At 31.1% G+C, this 23806-nt stretch overlaps 1 protein-coding gene across 1 annotated transcript; it reads left to right on the top strand.

The window, feature by feature from the left end:
- Positions 1-21384: 21384 nt before the first annotated feature.
- Positions 21385-23321, top strand: LOC108771881 (uncharacterized). Its single transcript, XM_018537283.1, has 6 exons — positions 21385-21542; positions 21643-21665; positions 22079-22301; positions 22386-22557; positions 22747-22950; positions 23024-23321. The coding sequence occupies exons 3-6, from the start codon at positions 22106-22108 to the stop codon at positions 23226-23228; spliced, it is 777 nt and encodes a 258-aa protein (XP_018392785.1). The 5' UTR covers positions 21385-21542; positions 21643-21665; positions 22079-22105; the 3' UTR covers positions 23229-23321.
- Positions 23322-23806: the final 485 nt, after the last annotated feature.

Below are 23806 nucleotides of genomic sequence, written 5' to 3'. Positions count from 1 at the left end.
CTTTACAATCAGATTGAACATGTATTAAGGAAAATCAAAAATTTGATTTAAAAATCGTTCATTAACGACCTCTAGTCTTAACATTATTTTGTTAAAAATTAAGGGCATAACATGAAAACTTCTCAGCTAAGAGGCCGATTAAAAAAAATATATAAATTTTTTTCGTGAATTTAATATGCTAATTATTATCGTATAAGTATCCATCCAATTTTATCTCATAAACTAAAAGAGATAGACTTAATAAATATGGTCTCAAATTAAATGTTAACTTTTATTATAAACATAGTGATAACTGAAAAAAATTATTTATATTAGATAACAGAAGGATATAAGCATAATTTTTGTACGATACATTAAACATTTTAATATAATAAAAGTTATAGCGTATGTTCTAAAGAATGCAATAATATATAACAAAATTATTTTACAATTTATGTACAAGTTATTTCGCAGTTTAAAGTTTGACGGGCGACTGCTACCTATTCAGTTTCAACTCTGCGATATGGCCAATTTCCAACTTAGAGCCGTTTGAGACTATTTATTACGTCTATCACTATTAGTTTATCAGACAAAAAGGGGTGGCTACTTAAGCTATATCCACACAAATTTGCATAGCCGCATAAACAAATGCATAAGGAAATTGATTGGTTCATTTTCTTATGTATTTGCTTATGGACCAATCAATTTCTTTATGCGTACGTTTATGCGGCTATGCAAGTTTGTGTGGATATAGCTTTATACGATAACGCCCTGTATATCGTTTATCTTTTAACTACTTTGAAACTTAACGGTTAACAAATTTGCATTTAATAAAAATGTGTATTTCGAAGAAAAGAAATTAAAATTACATATATCCTATAAAAAAGAGAGATGTTACAGACCCAGATAGCCAAACCTGCCAAAAGCACGCATTGCTAATTTATACTACATTATTATAATGGCAAAAATCGAGCAACAGTCGAACACGGTTTACCATTTCGGTATAGCGCTAACAGAAATATAGCAAAAATAGAGCAGACCTGCGTGATAATACATTAGTAAAAATTCTGTAAAAATTCATCAAACATTACCGAAATAAAGCAAGCAGAATTCGAGCATTACATGCTGGCAAAATAAATTAACAAAAAATAGATGAAAACTTGATATAAAACATGACTACATGTTATAAATCAGCAAAATGTTGTTAAAAATCTGGCACACTTATTGTCATATTATGACAGTATAAATAGGTGGTAAAAACACTGCGCGATCTGACATAATTAAGTACTGACAGCAAAAACTTAGCAAAAATCGAGCACAGCCTACCGTCACGCCGTGACGGCAGGCTGTCAGTACTTGATTATGGTCAGATCATGTTGTATTTTTACCGCGTTTTCGCTGTCACGATGTGATAGCAAATAATGATTGATTTTTGTTGTTTATTTCTATCGTTGTGTTAAGTTGGCAGGATAAGCTGTTAGAAACTAAGCTTAATGAGGAAGCAGCAGCTTGATATCTGCTGCACGGCATGATCAAGTTTGCTGGCATACTGCTAGCATTTTGCTATCTGGAGAGATACCAATAACAAACAAATTCACTTATCATATTGTAATATACCTCTCCACCTTCTGTAAGTGTTAGAAGGTTACGATCGTTGCCAAACGCGAATGATTTTATCTTTTTCGTGCACAGCGTCTCGATCTTCTTTGGATATATCATGGAGAATTCGCCCTCATCACAATCGTAATTGTCCTGCAAGACATACACCATCTTGTCTTTCGTCAGGATTAATGCATTAGAACCATTTTCTAATTCTAGAAGTAAAGTGAACAACATTGTCAAAGCGAATACGGTAGAGAAAAAAAAAATTATTTACTTTCTACGTTGTACACCATAACCATGTGAATTTGTTTCACAAATTCTGGCTCCAATGAGCTGACAATTGGCCAGCTACGTAGGTCCATGGTTTCGTATGTTATTTCTAAAATTCAAATGGTTTACGATTTTTCCTGTCAACGAACGTACACGCAGCTACCATGAAATCGTCGCACATCCAGTAATACAATAGCGGTCAAATCAAGGATTAAATTCAAGTGTGCTACCACACGATAACGCTATACGCACACGCACTTCTTCAATTATCCAATGGCCAAGATCAGCAAAATGTTTATTTTGCAACTGTTGACAGTTTTTTCCCTGAAATAGGACTATTTCTCTAAATTTAAATAGAATAATCCAATCAGCGCAAAGAATATTTCCAAAAGTCGCAAAATTAAAATATTCTGAGCATAGCCCAATAAGAATTAATGTCGGACTATCATCTTGCCGCGATGTTTCGAATCATGTGACATTACTTTCCTTTTCTTTATTTATTTTTGTGTTTTTAATTTACTTCTGTGTATTTACATACTGTGTATTGAATGCTTTATTTTTAGGCGCACATCAGTTTGCAACATTAAATGGAATGCTATATTCACTAATATATCTTTTATAGAATTTCGTTTGAAACTTCATAAACGATGTATTTTTCAATATATGTATATATATATATGTTACAAATATATGTATGCGTGAGTCGGTATATTTGCGCTCAAACGGCTGTTGATAAGGAAGGAAAAGAGCAAGGAAGGAAAGAAGAAAAAAAGGGTAAAAGACAATATGGCGAGGATTGTATTGGTTATACCTAGGCCGGTATTCATAGTCAGTTCTTATATTCAAGACCGTCTTAAGTTCAGTCTTGAAGAGTTACGAACCAATCAGAGGGCCGCTTTAGTATCTTAAGACTCTAGATATCAGAGAAGCGCAACCGGCTTAAGTCAGTATCGCAAAATTACTAAGAAAAGTATTAAAAATGGCGTCATTTGCAGACGAAATATGAAATCCACCAATCGTCTATTAGTCAGCCATTTTTAATACCACTGAATGAATGTCATGATTGGCTGACAGTCAGCTAATCAGGACGCGGAACATCGGTTGCGCTTCTCTGATATCTAGGACTCTACTTAAGACATTACTTAAGAAAGTCTTGAAATAAGAACCGACTATGAATACCGGCCCTAGAGACCTAGAAAACAGAGATGCGTTAAGCCAGAAACACATAGAAAAACGTAAAGCCGTAAGACGTATCAGTAAGGAAATCGTAACATTGGATTTACTACCGGCCTTATCTCTACTGTGATTAACCAAAACGCTTATGCCTGGTTTATGCTTCAGGTCTTAATCCCAAGATCCTAAAATTCAACCAATAAAGCTGCCAGTTCTAACCGAAATTTGAACTCTATTGGCTGAATTTTAGGATTAAGACCTTAAGACCGAAGCATAAACCAGGCATTACTGATTACATTTACGGCCTTACGTTTTTGTATGTGCCATGGGCTTTATTGAAGGGTATGGTTTGATTGGCTGTCTAAATCACGTGATCGGAGCGCCATTTTAATTCACTATCGCATCTAATGCATCTGTATAAATATAGTTTTATAACGTATGTATGTACATACATACATATATATAGAGAGAAAAATTTAGACAATACAGTGTCGAAGTGCAATCTTATTTGTGTGAATATTTAGTATCGGACTTAACCTAACCTAATCTAATCTTTTCTACTTTTTACAAGAGAACTTATATTGAATTAAAATGGCGGTAGCTACCTAACCCAACCGACGCAATATCGCATCTCTGTTTTCTACATGGTGTAAGGGTGCCGTCACATACAGCCCGCAATCCGTAATCCGCATCGGATGTCCACAAAAGTTACTGGAGATTGCGTCCGTAACGTTACGTGTATTTTATCTCCTTAGAGTGCGTCCCGATGGAGAAAGAAATAGCAGAACGGAACATTGATAGAAAAGAGATAGGATTGTTCTATCTCTTTTCTATCAATGTTCCGTTACTGTTCCGTTCCGTTATTTCTGACTTCAAGTGACTGCACCCTTATGTCCCATGGAGCCGTAATTCCGGAAAAGTTACCAGTTATTACTAGTAATGCTTTACATTATTTTTTTATTTAACAAGTTATATTGATTATTTTTAATTTATTTCATAAGAAAACTGCATAATATATCTTGATTATAATAAAAACTTTACTTAAACCGTCAAATTTAGTCAAATAGATAAAATTAGAAAAAGCATTACTAGTAAAAACTGGTAACTTTTCCGGAATTACGGCTCCATGGGACATAAGGAGATAAAATACACGTAACGTTACGGACGCAATCCCTACTAACCTTTGCTGATATACGGTGCGGATTACGGATTGCGGGCTGTATGTGACGGCACCCTAATGTAGGATTCACACTGCGTCCGACATCCGACGTACGACGTCCGATATCCAATAGGAGAGCTTGATTTCTTGATATATAGCTAACAATATTTTGTAACAAGCTCTGCAATTGGATATCGTACCGTCGTCCGTCGGATGTCGTATGCAGTGTGAATCCTACATAAGAAAGGTGAAGCATTACGCATAATGGCGGTCGCTCAATATTTCAACCAATCAGATGTGTGCCTAAATGCAAAGCGCCAATTTTAACTTACTAGATAGATGGACGCTATTTAGCTTTTAATTTCTTATCTCTTAGTGTATTTATTTAAATGCTTGAATGTGTACAATTAATAATGTATTGTTACTATTATACTGTTAATTATTTATACACACAACTGTCAAAATACACGGCACGGCAGCCGCTCACGAAGTTAGCTCAACGAGAGAATCAATCGACGGAAACGCCAATTACTTCGACATATTCGATATATTTTTTACACGATTTTTCTTAGAAAGGATATACACTCGAAATAAAGGTTGATAAATTACAGAAAATACAAAAAACACGTTAAATTTATTCGCATCGACAATAACAAAAGTACTAAAAGTAATAAACATATTTGTCCTTACCTTGTCACTATCCTCTAACCTCAACCTGTGCTACACACTAGAGACCCTATAATAGGGAGTCTGGCCAATGTTCTAGTAAGAAATAAAATGGCGTCCATAAGGAACACGGAGATAAAGGAAGGAGCATGTATCCCTCCTTTACCTTCGTGTTCCTTATGGACGACATTTTATTTCTTACTAGAACATTGGCCAGACTCCCTATTATAGGGTCTCCTAGAGTCCTAGATATCAGAGAAGCGCAACCGGCTTAAGTCAGTATCGCAAAATTACTAAGAAAAGTATTAAAAATGGCGTCATTTGCAGACGAAATATGAAATCCACCAATCGTCTATTAGTCAGCCATTTTTAATACCACTGAATGAATGTCATGATTGGCTGACAGTCAGCTAATCAGGACACGGAACATCGGTTGCGCTTCTCTGATATCTAGGACTCTAGGGTCTCTATGCTACACTACACCATATCTCACCATCTTACGACGCGCAAAGACCCCTCCCGCCATTCCCCCCACTACAATAATTTTGAATTTAGGCACACATCTGATTGGCTTGCCACTGCGCATCTTATAATTGCTTCACCTTTCTTATTACACCATGGTTTTCTAGGCCTCTAGCGTACTCATGGTAGTCATGCATGTCGATAAGACTGCAGATAAAAAAAAACTCATATATTGTTTTCATTGTTAGTGGCACTGCACTTTTGCGAATCTTTTGCATTCTGAAATGTTACAAAATATTCACATTTTACTCAGAAAGTGAAAGAGGGAAGGAATTTAACACGTAGAATATATAAAAACATTAAAAATTATATTATAATTGAAAATGAGCGTCGAGTATCAGCATAAAAAGTTGCCTTAAGGAATCAGTCTAATCAGCGGAACTCTATCGCCATTAGTACGCACTGAGTGCGAATTTTGGGCAAGTTTTTTAAGGGCTTATAGGGGTAAAAAATGGTCAAAAATTTTAATTTTTTTATTCGATAGTACAGTCTCAGGAGTATTGTGTTAAAATTTCAAGTAATTTGGTGAAGAATTGACGGAGATATGATTTTTTAAAGTTTCTGCCTCGAAGACCCGTACGGTCCCGCAGGTATACGCGGCAGGTATACGACCCTCCGGCGTTGGACATCGCAATTTCTGCGGGAACACTTGAATATGGGCCTGGAATCGATGACTCTATGTAAGTAACAAAAAAAAAATGGAAAATCTTCATCTTATACACGTATAAATGTATGTAAAACTTTAAACGCGTTTTTCTCGAAATGTTATTTTCAAAGTCGGTGTCCATCAGAACTCAGCGAATATGCAACCGATCGATTTCTACTTTTGCACACACTTTCTACACATATATGCCGAGGCCCCAACGTTCTTATTTTCAACTTTTTTTTTTTTTCGATTTTACAGCTACAAAATGGCCGACTTTTAGTGCTGAAAAACACGATTTTTGCTTAAAAACGTTCTAAAAAAGTTAGAAATAAAAAAAAATATTCGGGCATCGTTGGGGCCTCGCTAAACATGTCCAGAAATGAAATCTTTTTGGATTTTTGCTTTAAGATAAACCTATATCAAGTTACGAGGGACACCGCAAGGCGCTTCTTTTCTACAGCGTCTCCGAAAAATGATCGACTGCCATCGGCTGAATTTGGAATATTTTTACTTCAAATTTTCAGAAATTATAGTTCAAAATACACTTTATTAAATACACTTTATTGCGTAAATGTATGTCATAACCGAACACAGAAAAAAAAATCACAAAAATATTGTATTTTTTCACTCAAAAGACTCCTGTAAGCCCTTATCGTGTACACAATCATCCTGTATATATAATCGATACAGATAATAAACTGATTTTTATTTTTATTATTGGAAATTAGGAACGATAAATCGATCATCGTATAATATACTATCATAGAAGGATTTTCAATGATTATTATTTATTTTAATTATACTGTTTGATTTAAAACGGTACAATATCGTGTGCTATTACAATTTGTAGAGCCTAAAAATATGATAGATCTCAAAAAGTTAACTGCTAGATAATTGCACGATAAAGTTAATTGATTATTTCTGCGACGAGCGGCCGCAGATCACACTAATTATAATACAGGGATGAATACTAACTATAATTTTAAAAGATTTTAAGAGGTGATTCCTCACATAAATTCAAGCAAAGCCTTTATATTATATGATCATTTATAACAAGCTCTCTTGTAAAAACTATTTGTCGGACGTAATTTTGCTAAAGGAAAAAATTGTTTGTTTTAGCGTAAAGTATATATCTATGTTGGAGCTTAAATCACGAGCAAACGGATGCAACTATATGTCGTGCAGTTAGTGTTTTGAGAGCTAGCCAGTTACACGGCACTCGTAAAAAAATCCAGTATATTGTGATTACAAAAATTATTGTTTAACAAAATCCGTACGATTTTTTTTTTACCGAGTTATTCAACGTTGAAGCAAAAATGACCCTTTTATGCTACAACATATATTGAATAATTCGGTGAAAAAAAATCGTAAAGCTTCGTAAAAAAGCAAATTAAAGGAAAAGATTCGTTCTTTCGAATGATGTAAACCGCATTTGTGCACAATGTTTATTTCGTGCGTTGGAACTTTTCAAATTTCGTAAAAAATTTTGAGATCTGATATATCTTCATTTATGTTTGTGTAACTTCATAAAATCTCCGTGAGACCACTTTTTCAAGTAGCGATCTGAAAAATAGAGTTTTCAAGCTGTAGAATGCTTTTTTAAACATCTCGATACGATAATTTTTGACGAAGTTATTCTATCTTGAAGTTCGCCTATAGAGTGAAACAAGTGTTGCGTTAATTTTGTTGTCCAGTGTATATATGTTTGAGATAGTATATCTATATATATAGCTTTTATATTCAGAGTTATAATTTTCTTGTTATAAATGTATGTGACAATGTAATAGCAATATATATAAGAAAACAATACAGGACCATAAAATTGCTCTGAAATTATGAAATATGTATGAACATTTAATTTTTATTCAAATATTTTTACGCAAGTAGATAACTGATTAAGTAACAGACAATTTACTAATGAAATGTAAAATTAATAATTTTGTACCGTATTCGCGTTAACAGATATCTTTGCGGTAAATATATCTATGTATATAGCTTTAATATTCAGAGTTATAATTTTCTTGTTACAAATGTATGTGACAATGTAATAGTATCATGAAGGTTCTTTGAATGACAAATTGACATAGCGTGCATAAAAATATGCGAAATTATTTAAAAATTAAATATATAAAAAATAATTTTTGCCGATTAAGAGGCTCAAGATCTTAAGATTAAATTCTATCTAATTTTAATCGGACATGTTGCAATTAAAAATTCGTATCATTAGTATTATACAATTGCGGTATCAATATTATGATATAACAGATTTGTTATTATGATTCAAGTTTCGGTAATACTATAACTGAAAGTTTATTTGACATAAGAGTTCTGAACACGTTTATTAGCGCCATGACGTTTATCTATGCGTGATGTTTACGTCACCAATTCGATTCTTTTTTGCGTTTTTATTCTGTTGGAAAAATGTCGCTATAATATCGATCTGTACGAAATACTTTATTTGTAATTCGCTCTAAAAACATATATAAAAAAATGAGAATTGATTAACATATATAATCCCTGGAGGATAAATTTCCGAAAAAGACCAACACCTGATTGCTATGAATTTTAGCAAAAATACTCCAAAGGACGTACGAATACTGTTAAATGAATTTTTACCTACAAAAAGGTATAATGCCAAAAATGTTGATATAAAGTTACTATACTACCTGAATGTATTACCATTACGTAGCTCACTGTAAACTACTTCCGAAATATTGATATTATATAAGCCTGATCTCCAAGATCTACTCCATGTTCGTAAACCCATAGGAGGTGGGGAGGGTGTGATAGTACTCATTTCACGTAGAAATCGCGTACCCCTTTACCAGGAAATAAATGAGATAAAAGTCGCTTCGCGTGGAAGTCGCGTACTCCTTAGCAGATGAACACGTAGTAGCTAATAAAATAATATAAGTACAAATTTTTATAACTTCAAACAAACATTTCTGGCACTAAACCTTCTTGTCGGTGAAAATCCATTTAAGAGCATTCAATTGACGTCATTTGAAGTATTTCTGTCAATAGTTATGATAATCAGGCGTTGGCCGTTTTCAGAAGTTCAACCTCCCCGTTTGTCCAATCAATCAGACAGTTTTTAAAAGAGATATTATATCTTGTTACAAATTAAAATATCGTAACAATAATGATAAACTAACTCTAATAAAAATAATCTAAGGTATATAGTTTTCCACGATTACAGTTAAATTGCAATTTGAAATCCCAAAAATTAGTAAAAACGTAAAATAGTTTAAAAAATTTATCTACGAACACTATTTTCTAAACATTATTGTAATATCCGCAACGTGACACAACGCTTTTATCGCAAACAATGTCACGCAATAATTTGATTTAATATCAGCAATCTACAATAAGGACGATATATTCTGCCGTATTCTCAATTATTAGTTATACTCCAGGAGGATAATAAACTCAAACACCGAAGCCGGCTATGCAGGTCCTGGAAAGAGGGAAATGACATCGAGACACTCTACTGGCCTTCACAATCACCCGATGCGAATCCCATTAAAAATGTGTGGTCACTCATCAATCGAGGAAGCTTCGTGGAAGATTGACATCAACTTCGAAGCACTTAAAAAACGAAATTCGACGAATCTGGAGGTCTTTGCCACATGAATATGCGATTTCTTTAGTGGTCTATTATAGACGCAGCTGGTGACTGGACTCCCCTTATTAATATAATTGCATTTTCGCCATAATCCTACTCAATACAATCAATATAAATTTAAGATTAATAAGCCATTTTTCTTTGAGGTAGGACTGCCACGCTCTTACTAGACAGACTGTAGCTATCGGTTAGCTCATAATTTTTTATATACCAAAGTTTTAAAAGATGTAGTGAGAAGATTCGTTAAGTTTTTCAAACTAATAATAAAGAGAGAAAGGATTTACGAGCAAAGAAATTCGTTAAAACATTTAATTTTATTCTAATATATTGCGAAGAATATTACGTTATTTTTGGCGTTTCGTCTCGGCTTCCACCACTGGACTCATCAGTAAGGCATTGTAGTGGAAGCCTACTTTAGACACCTGTGTAAGTTATTAAATCGAGATTCTATAATATATAAAGAGATATACGCGTATCTCAGCACTTGCGAGAATTTGCGAATATCGACAGACCTCTGATGGCGGGTCGACGTAGTCGAAAATTTTTAATATATCATTTTTTTAATATATCAAACGGGGCGAAAAATTGTCGCTAATTGGTTGATAAATTTTGTTATAAGGTAAAAGTAAGTAACGCTAGATTTATGATTTTCTTAGGGAAATTGTTCCTGATCATAATTATCATTTGCTTTTTAGAGTTCTTGGACGCATACTAGGCGCCTTCGATCGTGAGTGGGATGCTAGATAATGATAAGCAGACCTCAATTCTCAAGACACTATAGCTTTACTAATTTTATGATTTGATGCGAGTTGGCATCTACTTTCTTATATTTTAAGTGAAGTTTTCCATAAACAGCTTTAGTATTAAAATCTAATATACTAATAATTATTAGTTGATACAGTCTTCGACCCTTAAAAATATCATCAAGAGTAGACGAACAGATCAAAAAGAAAAGAATAGTGAAATATACAGAACGTAACATAAAGGCTTAATATTGCAAAAATACAGTTGAATTTACAATCGTTTGTTCTTTTGAATAATACGTACCTACAAATAAAAAATTCACTAGAATCAGCAATCTACTCTAGGTCATCTGTATATTTATTCTGTCGCTCAGTACTTATTAGTTGATATATATTTACACATACTTTATATCCTTCTATATATAAGCATTTCACAGTGTAATTCTCCAATAGATTGTAAAAGATCTGTACAAACTATTTCTAAAGTTCTAATAAAAAGTATTATATTAAAACACTTACGTTTGTTTTTTACGCAGCGATAATTAATTTAAGTTACTATCCGACGACCCAGGAACTATGACAATATCGCTACAGTCATCGATGGCACCATTATTTATTATCAGCTCGTTCCACTGTTTGGGCTTGTTTGAATATCCACTTGGACAATCCAGGTTGCATTTCTCTTGCCTGTATGCTTTGGCCTTATGGAGTTCTTATCTGTTCTACTGTTATATTCCACAAACCATCCAATTATGGCAGCTTAATTCAAGAATATTCGTTATTATTTTATATTTATATATTTTGATGGCCTTTTCATCGATATTTATCAGTTTCAATCGTTATAAGGTAAAAATTTTAATATATATATATATATACTTTTCTAGTCCTTATTATTACTTGACTTTTGAATACAAAAAAATACTGGACAAGAATACCCTTATTGACTACAAGGAGATGAACGCTATTAACAGTGTGGAATTTATATACAAAAATATCTTAGATGCAAAATTTCGAACGTTTCGGTCCCATTGTTTGGACTATCATCAGCGAATATAAAATATACAAAGGTGTTACTTGGTGTTGGAGATAATGATATTGTAGCGCAGTAATAAATATAAAACCAAAAGAGACAAGTACATCACATAGTGGAATAAAGGTGTATTAAGAAATTTGGATATGTCTGTGAAATCGTAAAAATATAGAATCCTGAATCATAGACATAAAAAGCAAAAGGTTATTAGGCAAGCTTACTTCTGTTGGTCGACAAAGACACAATTCCAAATTAACAATTAAAACTATCAAATTAACAATTAAAACTGTCACAATTAGATTAACTGACGATTTCGTTCTAGTGCCAGTGACTTACGACATATACATGTTTACAAACAGCGTTTGACTCGCCATTAAGAATATTCTTATTCAGTAATTTTTTTATTGTGAACTTATAAAGGAGTCTTAAATTCAATTTTTGATTTTTGATCTTTGAATATTATATTTCTTAACTTTTGTTTAAACGAATTTTTAATTAAAAGGGTTAAAGATTGCTTGGTAATTACACATTCCTTTTATTGGAAAAATATGAAGTCATACATTTTTTTTTCAATCAATTTTAATGTTTATATTAATATAATATTTATATTAATATTTATTGTAGATGAAGTATGTTTGGTAAAATTAAGATTTGTATTATATTATGTTTAAAATTGGTTTTTATAATAATTTATATATGTTATTATTTTTAAGATACTAATCAAATTGCAATAACTCTTTCGTATCTAACAAATTTTCTGCATACATTGCTATAGCAATCTTTATTAAGTATAAAATTATAATAGTTTTTCTCTCTCTCTCTCTCTCTCTATTATGTTTGTTAAGCTAGCACCCCCTACAAAAAATCAAAACGGCACCTATGCCAGAATTAAGTGTTGCTTATGTACTAATTATATGCTCTAATGTCAATTTTTGTGCTCGAGCAGTTTAGTAGAAAATCGCGATTAATGTTGGGGGTGCTGGCTTAACAGTAAGTTAGCACCTTTTTTATTAAATCATATACAAAATCAAAAAATTAGTACAGTAAACTTATATATGCTTTTTATGTGCTTTCAATATCATACGTTAAAATTATTGTAACAGTAACGGTTTAAGAGATTTTCTGCTAAACTGTTCGAACACAAAAATTGACATTAGGATACATAATTAGTACATAAATAGCACTTAATTCTGGCACAGGTGCTGTTTTAATTTTTTGTGGGGAGGGATGCTGACTTAACAGCCACTTCTCTATTTTATACCGTATAACCAGCCAACATGATTTTTTTAAAGGAATTGAAAGCATGTTTACGTGAACTCTCCATAATAGATGACACATTGGAAGCGATCGGTGTACCAAAAGATTACCGAATACTGCGTAACTGGATAATTCGAATAATAATTGGATGGATTACATTCTTGTTTATTGATTTAGCAATAATGAATTCTCTTAGCATTATATTATTGTCCAAAATATCATTTCAATCACTTTGGATGTTTTTTTTGCCAACTAATGTTGGTCATATAATTACTTTAAGTGCTCTGAATTGTGGAATTGTTCTTGGGTTAGTATATGTCAATACTTAGTTTGTCTTTGATTATTTATTGACGAAATCAAAATACGTGTATGTATTGTACGCATTTCAATTTTTCTAAAAGATATAACTGAATCTCTTATATATTCTCAATTCAGATACACGAGCTCCAGATTTCGACGAGTCAATGAACAATTACAAGTACTCTGTTCCGATCTTTTCGAAAATAATTACAAATGTAGAAGACAAAATAGATTCATTTTAGTCCGTCAACGGATAGCAAGAGCTAAATATCACAAGCAATATGTGTGGATTTTAACGTAATTTTTTAAAAGAATTACTGCATGTGTATATAATGCGCGCGCATATTTCTATGCACACACTGTTCCTCTTTTTAAATTTCGTACTTTACCGAGAAATACGTAGGATATTAATAAAATTTTTTTGAAAGTATATTAGTTCGGAAGCCGTGGTGTACATATTAGTCAGATAATACTTTTAGACAAATATGCGCCAAAAGGATATGTCGGTTACTTTCGCTTACTTTTCATGAAATTATATGATTTTTTCACAATAAGGTTTCTTCAATTATTCTGCATATAGCAGAAGGTAACATTAAAAAGTAAGATAATGTTAAGAAATCAATAATTTATGAGACATTTTATACTTTCACATATTCCTGATATTAATATAAAATGTTAAGTAACTCGTAAGATATATTCGTTTTTTGATATCTTATCTTGATTATTATACGTAGAATAATTAGAGGAATCATATTATAATATACATAAAGATATAAAATTATATTTGAAAAGGTGATGACCTTTATACGTATATGAGGCAATTGAGGCATTCATCTACAACGAAAACAACGAAAACATCGTAACCAAAATATGTATGTTCCCCTTAAAAACGTGCCAGTTTTATCTAATGTTTTTGGTACCATAAAAAAAAAGAATGCTTTAAACTTTTCAAGCTAAATGTGGATCACACACACATCCTGTGCCTACAAAAATAATGGACTACAACTGTATGAAATAATCGCAAATTTCAAACCAATCGCAATTTACATACAACTACAGATTACATAAAATTCTACTTTAAAAATATGATCCGTTTAGTACTCTTTGTACGTGTGTTTATTGCAGGGTTGGCAGCGTTACCTCATAAAAATAACTCGTTATCGTTACAGTTCTTTTTTCTAAAAAAAAATAGGGAATTTTTGCAATACCGTTTATTCCAGATACGGTGAACGCCAAAGTCACGTTTTTTCTTCATACCTAATTAAAAAAAGAATAACGTGACTTTGGCGTTCACAGTATCTAGGATAAACGGTATTGCAAAAACTCCCTAATAACTCGTTCCCGTTACTCGTTATTGATTTACAAAAGTAATTTGATATCGTTACAGTTACTCAAAATATAACGAATCGTTACTTTTTTCGTTACTTTTTTTCTTGACACTAATAGAATATTAGGTGAAAAATTTTTTGATAAATGTAAAAAAAAAATATTAAAATTCTATTTTTTAGTAGAGGAATAGAGCTAAAAAATGTATCTATATATGTATATACACATTTTTAGCTCAATTTTTTAAAATTATATGTACACAAACACACACGCAAATATACATTATTATTAATATTATATACATACAATATATAATATTATATATATATATGTATATATATAGAATACGTATTATGTACGGAGTGAGGCATTTAAAACAGATCACCTGAATAATTCGTTCGTTTTTAAATAGAAGGAAAAGTATAAATTATACATGATGCTCTTATTTAGAAGCCTAAATTAAATATATTTAATTCCTTTAAATCCCTTCTAAAAATATATTCTGCTAATGTGTGTTCAAAAAAATTCGATCGTAAAATATCATTAGAAATTATAATACGTCAAGGCAATCGTATCCTCTCAATCCTACTTTTGCACCAGCAATGCAGCATGCAAATCTGATAGTCTGTTGTAGAACTGTTTCATTAATAAATTTTACTCGATTGTATATCGAACTTTTTGTATCTAAATTTTCCTTAATATCTCGTTTTCTACAACTCTAGTTACGATTAAAACTCTTACGTAGAAATAAAGTAACGATAAAAGTAACTAGTGAAATCGTTACCATTACCCCAAAAATGTAACTGCGTTATAATAAACGTTACTCCGAAGAAAATATAACGTCGTTACGTATTCGTTACCGAAAAAAGTAACTTCTAACAGTAACGACGTTACAATTAACGTGTTACTTGCCAACCCTGGTTTATTGTTTAATTAATTATAGCAATTATGATTTATTTACAGGCACGTCCATCTACAATTATGCCTTTATACATCACGTAAACTCAACAAAGTGTTCACCATACAAATGTTAATTCAAATGCTGTGGTACTTTTTAATAGTTATCAACTTACTTTTCCAAATATATACAATATTTACTACAGTGAACAAAAGCCAACTTTGGACATTGAGAAACGTTGTCACATTATTGTTGAATATTTCTTATTTTACCCAGCAAAGCATCTTATTTCTTACATTAAATTATTTATGTCAAAGTATTTACAATAAGGTATGATAAAATCAAATCATTACTAATTATTTGTAAGAGTAAAATAATAGGCACAAACAACAATTTTACAAGAATGAAGTTATATACATATGTATGTAGTTTTTCCCAAATGACGTGATCTTATTCATTGGGTATAAAACTGTCAAATTTACTATATAATTTTATATGTAAAGACATGGTAGTGCTTCGTCGTATAAATCAGGCCATAAACGTTATTACATATATGTATGTTCGTGTCATTGCTAAATTCTGGACGATACCACTGGTTATATCTCGAATTTTGAAATCGGCAAACTTTAGATTATAATACATTGTGTAACGAGTGAGGGTTAGTGTTTATGGCGCGAAGGGCGCGAAAGCACGAGCAAAGCGAGTGCTTATTCGCGCTCGTGTCGCGCTATAAACAATAAGCCCCCACTCGTTACACATAAAATTTTTCATCACGCGTACGCGTGATGAAGAAATTATTCAAGAAACTAAAATCGCAATGATAAATATAAAAACACCTTTATTATTTGATATCATCGGTATCTTTCGATTACGCCAGTTGGAATAAAATTAGTACAGCCGATACCGAGATCTAGAGATCGAGTCACAAAACGGGATTTTAGATTTTCAGATATTTTCAGTCGTAATACATTTAAATGACATTTTTATTAATTCATTTTACGAATAATTTCCGTACTATAAAAATAAATTGATCCTAAAATATTGCATTATAATGCGACAAACTTTTTCTTCACTATAAACCGGTTGACAATTTCAGTCACTTTGTTTACTTTATGCGTCTTGCGTTACGGAATACTCGGCTAATTGCATTTATATTGTATGAATTTTTATTAAGAAATAGGAAGAATGTAATATCCTGATATCTTTTTTATGCACTATGTACATTTACTCTGATTTAAGGAAGCTTTTTATAGTGATAAAATAATTTCAGATAAACGATACGGTAGCAATTCTTCACAAATTGTCCAACTATAATCTCGATGAAAATTTACGTGAACAGGTAATTAATTATAACAAAATGTTTATAAAATTTTAATTGTTCTATGAGCGTAATTTTTTTAGCGCACATAGAAGTTTGGACGCTTGCATAAATTTTACGTTAAAAAGCAACAATTGCATTACACTTCTATGTAAAAATGTTTGTGCGCACTACGTATTAACTCGATAGGTATAGGTATAAAAATTTATAGGCTAGAAAAAGTTTCTAACTAATTTGTTATTTTATACGTCAAAAGCGAACATTAAAATTATCGATTATACTATCAAAGTCCCACAAAGTATACTATACACTTTTTTGTTATATAATAAAATTAAATATTTTAAAAACTTTTATTATATATAATTAATGTTAATGTATATGTATCTAAAATGTACAATAGTATACATGGTCATGTTAAATTCATAATGTTGAATCAGTTAAATTCATAATGCTGATGTTTCTTACATCTGGTTTGAATTATTTTTAATCGTTTCTGTAGATGGTCATTGAATAATACTCAATGTACCGTTAACTTAACTGAAACAATGGGGTTGTATAATTTAAGACAAAGTGAAAGATTATTTTTGAATATTTGCGCGGTTTATTTAATTATTGCGTAAAATAAAATTTTAATACCATAAAATTTAAAATAGTTGCTAGAATTTTACACATATTGGAATTTAAGATAACAAAATATTGTTTAATCTATAAAATTGGTTATTATTATTTCACAAATGTGTTGTAATATAACATCTTCTTGACGTTTTGTGATAATAACCTTCTAATTATGTATCGAGCCATTTCATAAAATTTATACAAGTGTCTAATCTGTCGTAAGTAGTACTATGTATTTAATATTTATTGAATCATTAATATCTTCTAGATTTTACAATTTATATTGCAAATAAAACAAAGGGAAGTAAAATTTGGCATGGGACTTTTCCACTTTGGGTATAATATGGCCCGTGAGGTATGTTATACATTGAATAGAAGTATTATATGAATATAAGCATGTGCAGAATAATAGGGCAAACCCGTAATCAATTTCTAGCAATTTACATACAAAAAAGTCAAATTACACTATAATTTTTAATTTATTTCTTACTTAACTGTTTACACATATGCAACTGTGATTTCACATATTCAATGTCTACCCAGATAGTACACCATATTTATAGAATATTTACAAAATAGATTTATTATTAATATTTTGTAATCTCAAAATACGCTGATCACAGAAATTTTTTCTAAAAATTACGAAATATTTATCCTATTTATTATTATAGTTAATCCTATGAAAATACTTAATAAATCACTATAATCTAAAAATACTTGTTGAGAATATTTACTAATTTTATGATAAATATTACATAATTCATTTAATTTACATTATATACGTTTTTAAATAAGTTTATATAAAATATTTATAAAAAGACACTACGCAAAAAATTAGGGGAGCTTTTTAAAACCTGCAAATTTTGTTGATTTTGAAAAATCAATATCTTTGCCAAGAATCGCGGAACATTATACCTTAGTGCGTTTTAAAGGGTAAAGCCTCTACTTTGAAATGGCAGTGCTTAAGTGTAGTGTGTTAGATAATTAAAAATTATCTAGATATAGATAAGATAAATCACAAAAATGTTTCTAAGATAAAATAAAGATGATTAATTTTACATTAATCTAGATAAAGGTAAAACTTAAAAAAATTTTATCTAGATAATTTTTAAGATAATTTTATTTTTAACTATTATGTAGTAAAACAATTTAAGATACAAAAAAAGCCATTTCATATTTTTATAAATTTTTAATTTTTAAGAACAATAGTTGTTCGAACATTTTGTCTGATAAACAATTTCTTCGTGTGAATTAATATTTGTTGTCTACAACTAAAGAGGCGCTCTACTGGCTCTGATGATGGCAATGATGTATTATAATTAAAAATATCTATTTTACGTGTGGATACAAAATGAGAGAGAAATATCTGTTTCCTTAGGTTTATTTTCTAAATATGAAAGAACTTCAATATATCTTTAAATGACTGGTGTCGAAATAATCTCAGTTTTTTGTCTATGGGATGAAAAAAATCCTCATCACAACTACTACTACTAGAAATTATTTTCTTGTAATACTTTTGTACAATCTTAGATAATTTGAAAAAGACATTTTTTTTATCTAAGATAAGATCTATATTCTTAATAATCTAAATGAAGATAAGATAAGATAAAGCCATTTCTTCATCTAGATTATCTAAATAATATTATCGAGATAACGAAAAACACTGCTTTTTTTGTCCCATTAAATTGTTTTTTTTTCCGTGAAAACCTAAAGCAAAGAGTGTTGAAATCTTGAAAATGTCGTGATATTGCAGCCTTCCACGGACAAAGCAAGGACGAGACAAAAAATTTCATCACATCAGTTTCAACCCGTGAACATTCTTTTTAAAATGGCATAAAGAAAATTGTTCTTGCTTCCCTAGGAGCTGAGTTATCAGGTTCCAAAGTAGACTCTACTTTTTCGCAATATTTTAGTTAAATATCGCAAGCATTCGCGTTATCCGATGTGCACCACGAGGAGATTATACCATCGGAGTTTGCATATCATATGTGTGTGTGTGTATATTTTAGCAGAAATAAGACCTCACGTTTCGTTACTCTCGTGTTATTTAATATGACTTCAAATCCTCTTTGCGCGCGTGCACACACTATGATGTGCAAACTCTGATCAAGCAACCTCCTCGTAGTGCACATCAGATAACGCGAATGCTTGCGGTATTTAACCAAAATCTGGCGAAAAAATTGGGTCCAATTTGGAACCTGATAACTCAACTCCAAGGCAAGCTATAGATACAATTTCTTTATGCCATTTTGAAGGAGTTGTACTCGGCTTCAAAATTGATGTGATGACATTTTTCGTCTCGTCATTGTTTTGCCCGTGGAAGGCTGCAATATCATAACATTTTCAAGATTCCAACACTCTTTATTCTGTAATTTTCACGAAAAAAAAGAAACAGTTTAATGGGACGAAAAATTTCACTTAAGCTATTTTAAAATACAGGCTTTACCCTTTAAAACAGGCTAAGGAACAATGTTCTGCTATTCCTGGAAGTCGAGATATTAGTTTCTCAAAATCAACAAAATTTGCAGGTTTTAAAGTGCTCTCCTAATTTTTTTGAGTAGTGTATTTACTTATTTTATTATAAATATTATATAATTTATATAATTTAGATTTTAATAACGTTTTCAAGTAAAGTTTATATAAAATATTAATAAAATATTTATGTATAGTATTTTAAAAAATGAATAATTATATATATAAGTAGTAATAATGAATACTAATTATAAATATTTTGTGTTATCTCGGGGTAATTCTTTTTCGTGTTTGTTTTCGATTTAAGACAAACATTTTCATTAAATATAACCAAAACACTTTTTTTTAGTTTTACAGCTCAGTTTTGGCCTTCATGATGGTTTTATTACAGGTATATGATCCAAATCTTCTATTGTCTCTAGTACATGACATAAATGTTTTGATTATAATTTAATATCAATATATATAGTTAAATGCGTTTTCATTAACTCTTCATGCTCACTCTTCCAAAAATTACAGTTTATAATTTCATTTGTTTAAAAATGGAATAACAGCGTTGTAGTAAACATTTAATTTTAACAAGAAAAAAATTGTAAATGTAATTATTTCGTAAAATGTTTTATTTTTATTAATTTTTTACTTAATTCATTATTTTATTTTAAAAATTATAACTTTTTGAATTTATAATATTTTTTAATTTTTGGTTCAGCCTAATACTTCTAAATTTACATCATGCTCGGTTTATTTTAATCCATTGTGACCATGAAAAACATATATATGTTAAACTATATAAAATTTCTGTTTGTTATATAACGATTATAAAATTTTACAATTAAAATGTTTGATTCTAAAATATATTTCATTAAGCGTTATATTACAATATAAAAATTTGTATAATACCTTTTAGATGAATTTAGTAGATTATATCCTGATAAGAACGACTTTTCAACAACGATTGTAGCAGTTCAATAATTGTGCCAGTCGACGCACTTGCGGTGCGAACATACATTATTATTGTATATTATGCATGTTGTAAAATAGAAAAATGTGATATGTGCCATGGCTGACGAGAAAATATCTTTTCTTATCCATCAACGTAATTTTGAGTATACAAATTATTTCAATAGATTAATTCTAATTTCTGTCATGATGTTGTTATGCAAGTATAGTTTGATAGCATAAATAATGGTACATTCTGCTTCACATATAATTGCGCATATTTTTCATTTATACTTGTTTACATTCGATGCATGAAATGGAATACACTCATAGTTAATAGAAAAACATTATTTGATTAATACGAATTTCTGGAGATATAAAGAGTTCAAAGGGAATGGTGGTGTGCAACGAAATAGTATTCCGCAATAGGTACAGATCAAAAGAGATGAATCAAACACGATCCATTTTTCAATGGATTTTGTTGCAGGTGAACATTAACGTTTCTTTATTTATAGATTTATAATAATACTTCCACATTTGTTACAATTTGTTGTAGCAGACAATACTGCATGCTTGATGAGAAAATTGATTAAATTTTCTCTGTTAGCAGTTAGACAAATAAAATTTGATAGCATAATTATTGAATGCTAACAGTTATTGTACGTGTACTACACAGTAGAAAACAATAAATGGACTTTTCAATTTTAGCGGTTATTTTCTTTTTAAGACGCATACTTATGAAAACGCATGCGCGTGTGGTCACAAAGTATGAAAATGTGACCGCAGCGCATGCTCACATCGCAGTGTTGACCATGACTTATATCCTAACCTCAATATCGTCAACTTTAACGCTTAATATCTCGATTCTCGGGGCAGAGCGACGCTTATTTCTGCCGGATTCCTTCGTTTTATGGAAAAACGCATCGAATGAGTACAATTTAATCGATTTTTGAGAGGATTGCCTTCCATCGCACCTTTACTAAAATATATATATAAATTAATGTAAGTAAATTTAAGTAAATGAAATTATAGCTAAATTAAATTATAACCTATCCAAATTAATTGCTAGGCATTAAAACAACTTTTTTTTATTTTTCTATAGATTTGGAAATGAGCACAGATAAGGTAAAACATTCTCACCCTCATTCATATATCATTAATTTGGCGTTAGCAAAATTTTTTTTGGCTGTAATATATCTATGAACGTTGTTGAATCCAAATTATTTAGATAGTTTATAAAACTCTTAAATCTATATTACAAAGTCCCATCAAGAAAAAAATCATAGATTGTTATAGTCATAGACTAAACAACTTTACTGTTGATATTATTGCACATTATTAGCTCATTAATCATTATTGCACATGTGCAATGTACACATAGCATAGGTCTGCTTACAAATTTTCACTTTTCCTAGTTCACTCTGTGAAGCGTCATTTTCTACATGGCTGAAACCCACGATGTATTATACATAGTTTCATCCACGTATGAAATCATGTATAATATGTTGAGTTTAATATATGTCCAACCCTGCTTTTAGGAAGAATAAAGACTTGCGGAATCAACGATGGAGCAGATGGAGCTTGACGAGCTTGATCAAATGGAGCAGTCCGTAAAACAACTAAATACAGCAATCAACGAATTCCAGATCGGTGCGATCTCGCTGAACGAGCTTAGACCTATTGAAGAGAAAGTCTATACGATTAGGAAGTCGTTGATGCCCCTGAACGCTCGGTTATTAATGCTTGAAGCAAACTACAAACGTACATCGTTCACAGACGCGCTGGTTTACACAGTTTTCTAAACTCGAAAATCTTATTTTAGAGTCACTTGCGTTTATGTTACAGAGAGAGAGCACGCCGATGACACACACAGCGAGAGCCAGGATAAGGTCAAAAGCACTCTGCAGAATGTCACATCCGACACGCTCCTAAATGCCAAGGCTGCCAAGTTGTGCATTCACAGCAGCACTATTCTCTCAATTCTCAGTAACAAGGAAGGCACTGCAGAGGACCAAAAGTGAGAAATAAATTTATGTAAATGCTATTTAAAAGCTCTACGGTCAATATAATGCGCTACACATGCTTTGAAACATTCTTTGATTTGTAAAATTGTTTCAAAATAACTTTAGTCAGATTTCGATGGTATACCTTTAGATGTGAATTGAAATGCCATATGTAAAGAGATATGAAACAATCTTACTATTAGGAAAATCAACACCTACATGCGTGAACTTTTCACTCTCAATGACAAAATTATGGATGTTCAGAATGCTATCGAGGAAGCGTCTCAAGTACAATTAGATTTGAAAGTTAAATGTCAGAAGGCACTATTCGAACACCGAAAATTTCTCAAAGAACAGGAGCAGCTACGAAGCGAAAGATTGCAGAAAACGGATCCTGGGATTGTAGAGTGAGTAAAGATTTGCGAAATTCGTGTCTTACGAAATATTTTTGTATTAAAAATTTTTATTTTCTCTTTTCAGAACTCAACACAAAATGGAAATGACAATACGAAAAATAAACGTAATAAAGAAAATTATTAGAAGCTTCATAGCTATGTCTAGTCACTTGCTGATGGAGGAGCCGATACTAGTGGAGATGTTGGAGAATCACAGAGAATTGCTAAACATGAAAACGATAGTGAAAATGTCGCAAAGTAACGAAGAGAGACAGACAGACAGTGAATAAAAGAATGCTCGAGGACGAAGTATGCAGGAATTTTCATTAAAAACTTTTTTCACATTTTCTTACTGGCTAAGCATAATAGACACAATATATATTTACAAGAATAAGCTTCCATGTAATGTCTTTTTCTCGTTTCTTTTTTCTATTCTTTTGTTTTTTTTTTCAAGTTATTTAAAGTGCCTATTAAAGCGTCTTATCAGACGGTTTAATCATTAAATAAAGCATAATCACTATTGTAATATATAATTTAAAAGTTATGATTGCAATCACAGCTTACGTATATATAATAAAATCTTCGCTATAGGGGAAGAGAGAGAGGGGGGGGGGAGAGAGAGAGAGAGAGAGATATGTATCAAATTTCGTTAGAATCAATACTATTGAAAGACTTTCGTTTTTTTTGCGTATAATTATAATTTGCGTTATATTATATAATAATAATAATAATATAATCACTGTATGTTAAAATGCAAATGTAAGATAATCGGTTTCTTTTTTCGTGATCTGATATATATAATATATATCATTCAGTTTTGTTATATGTCTATTTTTTTTATGTAAATCCTCGCTCCCACAATCACATA

The sequence above is a fragment of the Cyphomyrmex costatus genome, unplaced genomic scaffold (assembly GCF_001594065.2).
Source record: "Cyphomyrmex costatus isolate MS0001 unplaced genomic scaffold, Ccosl1.0 scaffold169, whole genome shotgun sequence".
NCBI lineage: Eukaryota > Metazoa > Arthropoda > Insecta > Hymenoptera > Formicidae > Cyphomyrmex > Cyphomyrmex costatus.
This window is presented reverse-complemented; position numbering and strand designations above follow the sequence as displayed.